Source organism: Sinocyclocheilus rhinocerous, unplaced genomic scaffold, assembly GCF_001515625.1.
Source record: "Sinocyclocheilus rhinocerous isolate Xijiao unplaced genomic scaffold, SAMN03320098_v1.1 scaffold468, whole genome shotgun sequence".
NCBI classification, from domain to species: Eukaryota; Metazoa; Chordata; class Actinopteri; order Cypriniformes; family Cyprinidae; genus Sinocyclocheilus; species Sinocyclocheilus rhinocerous.
Genome location: NW_015635305.1, coordinates 1,352,931 through 1,366,487, shown reverse-complemented (window position 1 = coordinate 1,366,487; position 13,557 = coordinate 1,352,931). Strand labels below are relative to the sequence as shown.

General features: G+C 37.0%; 1 protein-coding gene across 1 annotated transcript in view; it reads right to left on the bottom strand.

Annotated features, from left to right (window-relative positions):
• Positions 1 to 13,557, bottom strand: part of LOC107746872 (AT-rich interactive domain-containing protein 3A) — a 76,265-nt gene that overhangs the window by 61,138 nt on the left and 1,570 nt on the right. The window contains exon 2 of the mRNA XM_016561201.1: positions 12,835 to 13,461. Within this exon, the coding sequence (XP_016416687.1) occupies positions 12,835 to 13,461 (627 nt within the window). The remainder of the gene's footprint in view (positions 1 to 12,834; positions 13,462 to 13,557) is intronic.

The following is a 13,557-nucleotide window of genomic DNA, read 5'->3' as shown; positions in this document are numbered from 1 at the left end:
ACTGCTGTCCCCCTTTTTTTTTTTTTTTTTTTTTGAAAGAAATTAAATTGATTGTGGATGAAATTGATCAAAAACAACAGTGACTTGTAAAATTTTAAAAATGATTTCTATTTCAAATAAATGTTGTTCTTTTGAACTTTCTAATCATCAAAGAATCCTAGAAAAACGTATTACTGTTTCCGCAAAAATATGAAGCAGTTTTCAAAATTGATAATAATAAGAAATGTATCTTGAGCACCAAATCAGGATATTATGATTTCTGAAGGATTATGTGACATCGAAGACTGGAGTAGTGCTGTTGAAAATTCAACTTTAACATTACAGGAATAAATTACATTTTAAAGTTTATTAAAACAGAAAGGTTATTTAATTTGTAATCATATTTCACAATATTATCGATTTTACTGTATATTTGATCAGCCTTGGTGAGCAAAAGAGACTCCCCCCCCCAAAAGCTTAAAAAATTTCTACCAACCCCAAACTGAACAGTAGCGTACCTCACCACGTAATTGTGTAGCTAGGTCACTGTACAAGCTACTTCCTCTCAGCTATGTGTTGTACATTTTTATTGGTTAGCGATCACCCCTTGAGGAGAGGCCAGATCCAGTGCCAAGCCTTACGGTTTCACTGACTCTAAGAATTTAGTTCCTGCACCTAAGCACTAACTCGAACCCAAATTGTAGAGGCCTTCACTGGATGTTTCTCTTTTTTCTCAAAAAGGTTCGTTATTGATCTTTCGTCCCCCTTGCGAGCAGCCTTGAATAATCCGTTTCCCTCTCAGTTCTTCTCTACACAGTTTATCATGAGCGCTGAGGGGGAGAGAATGCATTATCTTGTCAAAATTCTATTTAACTTCATTAGGCCTCATCCTAGGAGAAGTGGATAATGTCCTCTGTTGATAACATTGGCTGCTTTTTAACAGTGCGGTCAATCATGATTGGACATGTTTCGACCCCAACAACTTCATCAATACACAAAAATTATGCATGGCTGCACTTTTATTTGTATACGGAAAAATCATCTTACATTATCTTTTACTGCTTTTTGTTCATTGGATAAACAAACTGTTGACATATACTATTTTAAGTGATCAGTTCTTGCTCTGTCACCCAATTTAATGTGCTATTTAGTTAAAGATAGAAGGGGCAAACCAGAGTGAGGATCAACAATGCTCTAGGTCAGCTGTGGATCTATGGCATTACAGGATATATCTGGTTTGTATTGATTTAGTGAGGACTTCAATCAGAATTTACTGATTGCTTCCCTGTACCCCTTTGAGGGAGGAAGGGACAAGAAGGGATCTAGAGTATTACACGGATATGACTTTTAGCTCTATTAATCCAACTGTGTTCACCTATATATAAACCAGACACTAGCTGGAGTGCCTAGCTATTTTAAGAAATTAATTCTCACCTGTGAAACAGATAGAGGAAGATAAAGACAAAAAGTGTAAGCTAACAAACACTAAAGGAATTTGAGGGAACTAAATTTTTTTTTTTTTTTTTTTTAAACATCCCTATTTTTTTTTAATTAATTCTACATAAATTTTTTATGCAGAAATGTAATTTTTTGTTCACATAGGAAAATATCAAATCCATATCTTCGGAAGAAGTCCATTTCAAGCTGTCCCTTCCTCTGTGGAAGTGCTGTTATTTACCACCAATGAATGGAACGGAGTTCGGAGTGAAATACAAAAAGAAGTGTGATTGGTAAACACAGGCATACAAACATTCAATAGACGCTATCAGAGGATCCCGGTACTCTTACACAATATTGAAATCTTCCACAAATGGCGTGGACAAAAAGCAGCCTCTGCTCTTTACTTTATTGTTCACTGAAGGTCAGAGTCCATTTTCTTTTTGCTCTGCTGACAGTTGGCATTTGATTGGTTCAACACGGTCTGTTGCTACCATAATTCACATAAAATGCAGCAAAAATCATTATTTCCTTAGAATCCATTTGTATTCCTTGATTTCCTGCTGGAGTAAATTTTTGACGCTATACAGCAGAAAATATCGACATTTCTTAAAGCTGCAGTCCGTTTAATGTTAACATCAGCATTGCATGATTATGAGTATAGTGTGTATTAGCGTGTAGATTTCAATTTCTGTACAGTCTAATCTCTAATCGTCATACCACTCAAATTTCATATTAAGAAATTCTTTTAACCTAAAAAGCCAATTATGCTCCCTACGAACTGGCTGTCTTTAAAATACAAATCTTTTGTAATCCCAGGCTATCTGTAATCAGAAGCACATTTAAAACTGGAATATAATTGTATAATTGTAGTCCTTTCTGGATTACAATCCGCCATCATAATGATACATTTAATTATTCTGGCTGCTGTGAGAAAAGGCTATAAACGATCCTCCACCTGCAGGATCCTCACATGCGATAGCCTATTTTAGTTTTGAAAACTGGCTGGTTATGTACTTGCTCAAATATTGATTTCGGACTTTTTAACCAAAAAAAGCTTTAAATACAGACATGTTTTCTATGATGATATTTATACGGTGATAAATGCATCTCACTGCTTAGAAATAAATATTTTTGAATCTTATTTATTGAATAAATCACTGAGAACCTGCATTCAGTGATAAGGATATGTTCTTTAAAGACAGATTACACTAAAAAATCCAGTACATCTCAAAAACACCTAAAAATATAATTTATCAGAGTTCTTAGACCTCATCAAAAAATATGAAAGATCAGAACTAACATTTCTTATAAACAGCCTAAACTTATTTCTGGTTTATTTATTATGAAAACATAATAAATGACCTTGCAAATGTTCTTCTTTTTTAAACAGCATGTGAAACAATGCATTCACTATGACCGGCAAACTGGAGGAAATCAAACCTTCCTGCTTCTGAGGATATGTGTTTGAGGAATAAAGTAAAAACATCACAACTACAGACATTTAAGATGAATTTAAAAATACCCCCCTGCTGCTCTGTTTCTTCACATTTCTTCACAAACCACATTTCACTGTTTTATTTTTTCTGTGAGTGTTCGCTGTTGCTTTTTATTTTAGAGTGTAAATATTTTAGGTTTCGGCCTTCTTTAACAACTGAACCAGTCGGAAAAAAGCACAAACCCTCAGAGCAAAACGCAACACAAGCTTGTTTTCATTTCAAATATTTCATAGTTCCCTTCAGACCTGATAAATCATCTTTACAGCAGCAGGAAAGGAATTGGGTGCAGGGCAAAATCTGTAAAATAAACAATCCCTGGGATCCAGAGGCGTCTGATGCTGTTTCAACTATTAATTGTTCCCTGTTTCTCTACTGCTGTAGCAGAGATCTCTTTTACTGACCTGCAAATCTTTTAGCATGGAGGTGTGGAAGTCAGTCGGAAGTCAATGACATCCATGGCAATAGTACTGAAAGTGCTCTTCTTAAATGAGTGAAATGATCAACGGCTTTAAAACAGAGCTGTCTTCTGCATTAAAGTGTCCGCTGTAATTGAGGTTTCTTTCATGAAGGTGGGGAATGTTGAATCACATGCCTGTGGAATTCAGGCTCTATTTGACCCTTGAATTCATTGCTGGCCATTAAAAACAAAGCAGGCCTTCTATGCTGCATGTGGGTTGTGAACTATGTAGGGCACTGGCCGGTCAGTTGAGTAGCACTTATTCATGAATTCAGCACTGGATTAAATTGAACCCTGACTGTATCAAACTATGGAGTTAGGACAGACATTACTTTGTCTCACAAGTGGCTTGTTGGCTTTTAGCAGCTGAATTACTTCTTCACTCAAATAAATGAATCAGGTTATGTTAAATGTTCTCACACGTTCATGCACGTGTTTTAAATCTACCTTTAAACTAACCCAAGAACTAAACAAAACATTGACAAGTGAATATTATTTTTCATTTTGTTATTTCATACAGTTATACACTAGTAAGCAGCTTAGCTAATTTAATAAATTTAAAGGGATAGTTCACCCAAATCATCATCATCTTGAAAAATGTGTTTTGTTTGTCCACACAATGAAAGCCAAAATGGTTCAGAACCACACAGCACACCACTGACTTTCATTGTATGGAAACAAGCAAACACTTTTTTTATTTGAGTGTACTGCCCCTTTAAATGACTCATGAGAGTTTGGACAAAGATTGCACATTATCGCTTCATCTAGCAGAAAAACAGTCTTTGTCATCATCAAGACAGGCGTAAGTTCTCCAGACTGTCACTACTGTTTGGGTGAAGGGGATGTTACAGGGAGGCCTGGGGCCAGTAAAAGGGGGTGTGAGTGCAGAAAGAGAGCAGAAATGAGGAATAGGGGGTGGGGGTGATTACTGACCTCCTGAATCAGAGACGAAGAGCCACCGCCACCGAAAGCAACACTTGAATCTTTCAGCTTCCTCCCTGGCCCGCTGCCTTGGCCTGACTGAACACATGTCAAGGGCACAACTGAAATCACGTGCTGAGAGGTACAAAGAACTACATTTGACTCATGCTAATGAAGCCGGCAAAGAAAGACGGCATTTGTTTTAAACAAAACAAAGGTCACAACACAAAACATTCTGGTGTTAGTTGCTTTAGTAGCAGACGATGTACTAACAAGCAAGTGAGTTGGATTATATATAAACATTTTATATTTGCATTCACAGACAACAGGCCTTTCTTTTTTCTTTCCACCCCCATTTTGCTTTTACATTCTTTTCCATTTCTATTCACGTCATACATCCATTTTTTTTCAATCCAAAAATCCTGCCCTCTGGGCTCCATTATCCAAAAATCTCCTGTGGGATTAAGCAACAAGCTAATTTACTAATGTTACATGTGATCTTTAGCCCCATGTGTGTCTCTGAATCAGACTGCATGGGTCAGGCTGAGATTACCCTCCATCTTATAAATGATTCAACTGCTGAGGAAAAGGGTGTTACTACTAGCATTACACTTTTACACAAAGAGACAAAACTAACCCAAAGATATGTCAAACAGACTTAGCTAAATAAATAGATTTGGCTTAACATCGCTACTAAGTTTAGAGTGTGCAATTATCAATTATAATTGTTCATTTTTAATAACATTCCTATCTAATCAGTTGTGAAGCAAAAAAGCAACAATAAAAAAAAGTTCAGTACAATAAAAGAAAACCATGTAAACTTTGCCCTCACAAACCATGACAAGTGATAGAACATTTTTTTATTTTTTTGGATATATGCGCGGGCTGCACAATTTGGGGAAAATCGAATTGTGATTTTTCTGATTAAAAAAAGGTGACAGGTTTTCTGTGCTTGTTTGTAGAGACGCTCAATTTTGCATAATATCACTATAAAATACTTTAAAAAACTGCTACGTTCACCACAAAAAAAAAATGCTGGGTTAAATACAACCCACTGCTGGGTTAACTATGGACAAACCCAGCAATTGGGTTGTTTTGACCCAACGGTTGGGTTAAATGTTTAACCAAGCCTTCTGGGTAGTAACCTAACCGCTGGGTCAAAACAACCCAGTTGCTGGGTTTGTCCATATTTTACCCAGCACTGGGTTGTTTTTAACCCAGCATTTTTTAGAGTACTAATATTTATGTAGTCTTAATTTTTACATAAATATTACTGTTAATTTGTTCAATATTAGTCTTAAATTCTTCATTTTCAAACTCTAAACCATCAATCTTTTATTCTGGCAGAAAAATGCAAAAGAAAACCCTTTTCTTTTGTTGACAGCAGCCGGTTTTTAACCGCTTCTCATTACAAGTATGGGAAGACGGCCAAATTATACAGCGTTTCCTTAAGAGAGGTTAGTCAACTCGTTTTTTTAAGCAAACCCACAAACTAGTTGGTTTTGCACATCCCTAACATTAAAACGCATCTTCTGAATGTGATTGTATTACATCACACAGCCGTTTCGTGCTTAGTGTGGTCAGACAAATTGCTTGTCACTAGAAACTTGTTCATCACACCTAGTTAGAACACAGTGTTATACGATTGTGTGCTGAATGGACATTTCTAAGTACTTGACTAAACCAAACAAGCAGTAATAAACTCATAGAAACACAAAGAATGTGTGTGTGTGTGTGTGTGTGTGTTGTGTGGGAGATCTATAAGAAAGGGGGATGCGTAGCACAAGTTAATCCTGTAAAGAGAGTATCTGATTCTGACCGTAAGCCTAAGACACTCAATGCTTGATTCCTCCCTATCTTTCATTACAACTCTTCACCTTAATGAATGCTGACACGCAAGGCCATATGGGCCAAGACTGATGACATGAGACCTCAGCTGCTGCCTGCTGCCATGTAACACTCGCTGCATATGTGTCTTACTGATAACGACAGAAGGAGAAATTAAAACGTTTTAAGTAGCAACAAAAACCAAAATGCAAAGACGATACAATATGATCAAAAGCATTTTACTTCAGAGTTTCGGCTTTGCCTAAACACACTGTAAAAGATTAGGCATTCCTTTACTGACCATTACTCTTGAACAAAAGGTAAAACAGCTCTTTATGTCCGTTAATAGCTAATTTACTTCAAGTACCAAGCAAAATGTATGATGAACCTTGCACAGAGTGTGCAGTAAATGACCTTAAAACAATATATCACATGCACCACTAATGATCATATATGACACTGCTGCACTCAATATGAGAAAAAAATGCACAATATTGAAGCAAGTCAAAGGTTAGTCACTGTACAATCTAAAAATGTTTCTACTGGCTCAGGTACTGTATATAGACAATCTAGCTGAAGTGAACAGAACATTTTGTTTATATCCTCCTGGACATCATGTTTGCATAGACTATGCCTGGTAACCATGATCAAAAAGTGTATTGTAAAATCAACCTACACACTACTCACCACTAATAAATGAGCAATGATATTCCCATGTTTTAGACAAGAGTGATTGAATGTTTCTCTTAATGAAGCTAGGTGTGCTTATCAAAATGTTCCTGATCTAGAACTGATAGAGATGTACACACAACACATTTTACGGTCTCAACTAGTTATTCCACAAGCATACAGGAAATCACGCAGGGCACATTCACTCTAAATTGTGTGTCTAAATGATGCCATGTGGTCTACAACTGCTTGAAATCACACCTCATTCTTCAGATTAAGGGCAAAGTGTTGAAAAGCCATAGAGACTACTAACAGGGTAATGGTATGTATTACAGTACCATGCAAAACAGAGCATACTCTTGCTTCGAAAAGGTGTTACTTCTTATAAATGCACTGGAAGCGTGTTGCTCGGGAAGGGTTGCCATATTAGTATTTGCAGAGTCTGTTCATTACCCTTTGACTTTTGCAAGCTACAACAGAAAGGTTGTGGTTATAATAATACTATATACAGTGGGGAAAATAATTATTTGATCCCCTGCTGATTTTGTAAGTTTGACCACTTACAAAAAAATTAAGGGTCTATAATTTTTATGGTAGGTTTATTTTAATGGATAGAGACAGAATATCAACAAAAAAATCCAGAAAAACACGTTATATAAAGGTTATAAATTGACTTGCATTTCAGTAAGTAAAATAAGTATTTGATCCCCTACCAACCAGCAAGAATTCTGGCTCCCACAGATTGGTTACGTGCCCAAGTGGAACACAGATTAGTCCTGTCACTTTAAGAAATTACTCATAATGTCATCTTGTTATGAGTATAAAAAAAAAACAGTCCATAGAATGTGTATCTTCCATTCAAACCTGACTCACTGAAATGCAAATCAATTTATAACCTTTGAACAGTGTTTTTTTTTCTGGATTTTTTGCTTGATATTCTCTCTATCCGTTAAAATAAACCTACCATAAAAATTATAGACCCTTCATTTCTTTGTAAGTGGGCAAACTTACAAAATCAGTAGGGGATCAAATAATTATTTTCCCCACTGTAATTAGGTTGGAGTTATAATAATATACCAATACAAGTGTAACCTATTATTGTAAAAATTAAAATTTTTTAACTTTTTTTAATAAAAACATGCATATTTTTCAGCCTCTTGCTCAAACTATAGAAAAAACGTTGCATACATTTGGAGCTTGTGTGATGAGCGAGGCAGCAACAAACAGGATTAAAATGAAACGTTCTCACTTTGACGTTTGACTGTTATTGTATATTATTGTTATTGTTATAATGTTATTACAGTCAGCGAGTAAGACATTGACGTAGCTCGAGGTGTGGGTCTGTTACCAGTTCTGAATGTTCAGTATGGTTAATGTTCGGAGCAGGATTATCAGATCACCTGCTGATGACATTCAGCATGGATTTATAACAGGCGGCCAATTGGACACAGCTAAAGCAGTCTCTCATTTATAAGGCGATCTAAAACTGAGACGACTGGAATTCTATTAAATATTTCCACTGACAGCACACGTCCAAAATGAACCTGCCACAGCTGTCGGAAGGCCTGGGTTAGCTCATACCACAGAAGGCTAACGATAGTGCTGCTGGGCAACCCTCTACATTGCGAGTAAATCACTCGCATATGCGACTAAATCTTACTCTGGGCGACTAAATAATGTCTAACATTAGCCATTGGCTAATACATTCTTAGATTTTACTCGCCAGTATGTGTGTGATAAGAAGTGTATAACTATCTGTATATAAAAACAATAGAAGTCTATGTAATGTCCCCATTTAGATAGCTAAATGGGGACATTACATAGAATGTGTGTGTGTGTGTGTGTGTGTGTGTAAAATAGTATATCAGTCTGGTGAGTAAACAACAAAATTTACTAGCCAATGGCGATTATATTGCCAAGGTGTGTGCAGAGGGTTGCTGGGTAAAAATCACAACCTCTGAGCCATATGGAGAACTGGCTCCATGCATGTGTTTTAGCTTGAGACTGCACGCTGGGGAATTTAATGGCTCTCAGGACCCCAAAACATATGAGCAAAGCAGTGCAATCAAACAGAAGGGGATACCGTAGGGGTGGAGCAGGCCTGTAAAGTCAAGGAATGTCGTGTTGACACTGGAGTTACTGTGTGTGTGTGTATGTGTGTCAAATTCAAAGAAGGGGCTCCAAGCATTTTTATGAAGGTATTAATGGGCTTGAATTGAAGTGTGTTACTTGAGAATACTTTAGGACAGGCCATTTCAATATATCAACAGACTAACCGCAGAGGCTCATGGGTTAGGGCTGTTTTGGCCGCATATAGCTTCTGTCTCTCACTCCCACCAAGTTTTTTTCCCCCCTTTTCACAAAAGTGTCCAGCAAAACAAAGAGGTGCGTATCTTCAAACCCCTGACCAGTGACAACGTTTGTTTAACCACAAAGACTATTTTGCCTTCATGTCTGGGGGAGAACTTTGTCTTCCTTTCAGTGATTTCACAATTGCCTCATTTCCTATTTTCTCCAAGAAATGTTTTGCTTAATTGTAAGTGTTTCTATGTGAATTAGGTCATCACTGGCTGCCTTGATACTCATTAATCTCTTTAGAACTGCATTTTAAAAATCCAAAAAGATCATTATAAATTTACACAGGTTTCTAACCGTTATTTCTAAAGGATTAAATACCCAAACTGTCTCTTCTGAGCTTAGAGCAAACAGAATTCAAAGTTTAGAGAGTGCTAATACCCTCTGAGTCAAAAGACAGTACATTAGTAGCCTAATTTTACTAAAGTGGACTGGAGAAGCAAAGACAAACCTCCTTTTCCACAAGCTTATGTAGTGAAACCAAACACCACTGCCGGGTTTCCTCCACCCCGTTCAGCCCTGCCCAGCCCCCTCTATAGCCCTGTAAAAGCCTTGTTATGGGAAAAAGTCATTCTGTGAGTATTTTATGTTTGCAAAACATGGCAGAGAGGGGGGGATCAAACATATGCCCCGAAACCAAAGTGGAGGTCAGACTGAGCAATCTAAAGATGATATTTGCTGAGGGGAGAAAGTACACTCTGTATTTTAGTGAACATTTGATATGCGCTTTAAATAGGTTGAGATATGGAGCTTGCTGATCTTAGAAGTTGGAAATTGGAGTCTGTTTGATATTACATAAACTATTATTCAAAAGTTTGGGGTCAGTAAGATTTTTTAATTAATGATTTTATTCATCAAAAGTGACAGGAAAGACTTCTGTAAAAAAAATAAAAAAAATAAATCTAATCTAATCAAAGAATCCTGAAAAAAATTTACCACTTTTCTCACAAAAATATTAACCAGCACAACTGTTTTCAATATTGATTATAATAAGAAATGTTTCTTCAGAACCAAATCAACATATTAAAATGATTTCTGAAGGATCGTGTGACACTGAAGACTGGAGTAATAACAATTGGGGTAATGAACATTCAGCTTTGCCATCACAGGAATAAATGCATTCAAAATATATTAAAATAGAAAACTGTTATTTTAAATTGTAATAGTACTGTTATTACTGCATTTTACAATGTTACTGTTTTTACTGCATTTCTGATCATATAAATGCAACCTTGGTGAGCATGAGAGACCCAAATCCTTTTAAAATCTTACTAACCCCAAACCTCAATTATGAAGTCAAATATATTACTTATGTTATTAAACATAACTTAATTATACTGATTTAATAATTTTGCGACAGAAAGTAATAAAAACATTGGTGAAATGCAATGCAATGTAATGAAAAAAAAAAAACTTCTGGTATTCCAATGCACACATCTAACAAACACTAAATAAACAAAAGCGAAAGCACCAGTAAATATTTAAGTGTACAACAATATTGGTCCAGAATGTGATTCTCTTTGCAGACACACACTCACACACACACACACACACACATACAAATATGTTTGTCTGGCTAGACTGTAGTGAAGTATGCAGTTTGTTCCTATTTCGTAATGGCTTGGCTTTGAGCCGACCCATACGCAGCCTGAGAGGGATATCCCAGCGTTATTGGGAGGGAGCCAGGTTGGAATGCCACCAGGTCTAGTTTCCTGCATTCCTGCCAAAACTCTACGCAACTACTTGCTTTTTCTCCTCTCCCCTCACTGTTTCTTTGACAATAAACGGCCATATGGCAACCGGTTTAACTTTGTCTCTTCCGATCCTGTCCTGTCTGGCTCTCTCTCCTATCTATTCTGTTTTCCTTTGATGAATGACTCATTTTTAATATCAGTGCAAATAGACGTTTTAAACACATCCAGCTTAGGCTTGACTAAATGAGAAATGAATTTACAATATTATAAGACCTTTAATTTGGTTTTCATAATTGAGAGTTATTTAGGTTTTTGGGTTTAGTTTTAATTAAGCAATATTGTACAGAAACATAAATGAAAGATAATGAAAACACTTTGAGCTGACTTATAAAGTTCTTTGCTTATAAAGTTCTTTTTTAAACAGGAGTCTGTATTTAGTGTTTTAATTACTTTAGCAAATACAGACACCAGGAATTTGGTCACAAAGAAGTTTAATGGCAGTCTATTTTTACATTCCTCTAAAAAGCCTTTCTTGTTTTAAGAAGGCATTTATAGCATTTAGACAGTTTTTAAAGTGTTGAAAACAGGCAGTACAGTGGCTCCAGTCAGTCTGCCTAATGCCATCGGCATCCTTTCATTGTTTCTGCATTTCACTTGATTTGTCCAAATAGTTCAACAGCGATTACAAAATGCATGTCCTTGACTTCTGCAAAACAACATTAATTGTGTTGTGTAACACTGTCCTCAGTTTTTTTTTTAAGTAAACATTGTGGTTGGTATTATTCTTATATGATCAAAAACTTCTTGTCAAAAGTTTATAAATCTAAGAATAACACACAACTTCTGAAAATGAAAAACAAATTATAGATTTTATGTAAGCATATACATCACACTATTAAAATAATGTTGAAGTTATATGAGATCATTTTGAGGACCATTTTGTGTTTTTCTCTATTTCATAACATTAAATCAAAACAGCTGTCCTTATTCAAACTGCATTGTACCCCATACGTTAAGCCAGTGCTTACACTAATGCAGCCGCTAATGTGCATGTCTCATTTGGCCAGGTCTCTGAATGATCTATCATAAATAAAGAATGACAAGTCCATCCAGGCTCATTCTGTATAGATCTGTGTTTGCTTAAGAGCCTCACTCTCAGTGTATCACTCTAAATTATCCCCTGAGAATACAGTGGAGCAAAACTGCTGCAGCATAACTATGAAACATTTTTACGTATAACCCTGAATTTCCAGTGTACAGGTGTACAATCCACCTTGAATAATTAAAACGTACCCATACCAAAAAAAATAAATTTACATAGAACAGTCAAAACCAATTAACCAGACTAAATTTTTGCATTCGTACACATCAACAGCAAAGACTTCAATAAAAACATATCTGTTCTTTATGCACAATGCAAAAGCATGTCTTAGACCGAAATTATGAAATGGTGACAATTTAAACATTTTAAGCAATTATTTAAGCAATTAATCAAAAAAAATTTTTTTTTACATCATAGTTAAATTCAAAGTAGTTGAAAAAGTGTGATTACTGCAGGTTGCCGATTTGATTTTATATAAAATGTAAAGCAGCAATTAAACAACCTTACAAATGGGATTTTTATTAGTGCAGACTGTATGTCTATGTGCTAATGATGAAACAAGATGCTGAAGCAGCGATTAAACCTGATATAGTCCAACTTAATATATAATGTCAATGCATGATGCAGGTGTCTGGACAGTATAGTTTACATTAAGATTAAGCATTAAAGTTTTAGCACTGCCTAAAAGCCTGTTGTTTCCATTGACTAATTCAGTTTTTTGATTATGATGAGAACTAGCTATGCAGTAGTTTCACACAGGATTGAACTCAGTCTCACTTCATGCTTTTAAACTTTACACATTAGTAATCACCATAGAGTTCACCAGAGTGCACATTTAACGGTTATGAGAGTGCATTACTACAATCTATCTACAGATCTCACTCATGAACATACCTGTTTGAACTGCTCCTCATAAGTCCATTCGTGGTGCTGCGATTGTGCTTGTGGTGCCAAACCACTCGGTGATTCAGCCTGCCTTGGAGCTGGATAGGTTGGCTGGACTCTGGACAGATGTATCGGGGTACTTTTTGGAGACTGCCTGGCACCGGGATAAACAGCAAGGCGCGGTGGGTAATGAGCTAGGGGTCCTTCCAAATCTTCATCCCCTCCAGCCTCGTTCATACTGTCATCTTCCTCCAAGTCGCGATCTTCATCGTCCATGCCGCGGTCCAGGTCTGGGTCGTCATCCTCATTGTCGATGTCGGAGTCGGCTGTGCGCTCATGTGGGTGGCCGGGGCTCGAGTTCGGGGCTCCCGATGCGAACGCTCCCCTCACCGCTGCTTGATAGTGGCGGAAAGCGATAGCTTGCTGTTGAATTTGCGACTCCACCATAGACCTGATGTCTTTTTCCTTCTCGGCTTGGCGGAGTTTCTCCTCCAGAGCGAGTCGAGCCGCCTGCTGTCGCTGCAGGTTCTCCATGACCGCCTCCAGCTTCATCCCGCTGCCGCCGCTCGAGTTACTGTGAGCGCCGGAGGAGCTGACCAGCAGAGGAAGAGTGCTCGCCGACGAGAAAGCGGCTTGCTGTGGGCAACAGAATGCAAATGTCACTACAAATTTTAGCTGGAAGCAGAATTGCGGGGGATTTCGTGGACTCAGACCCCCTTAATTAGGACTTAA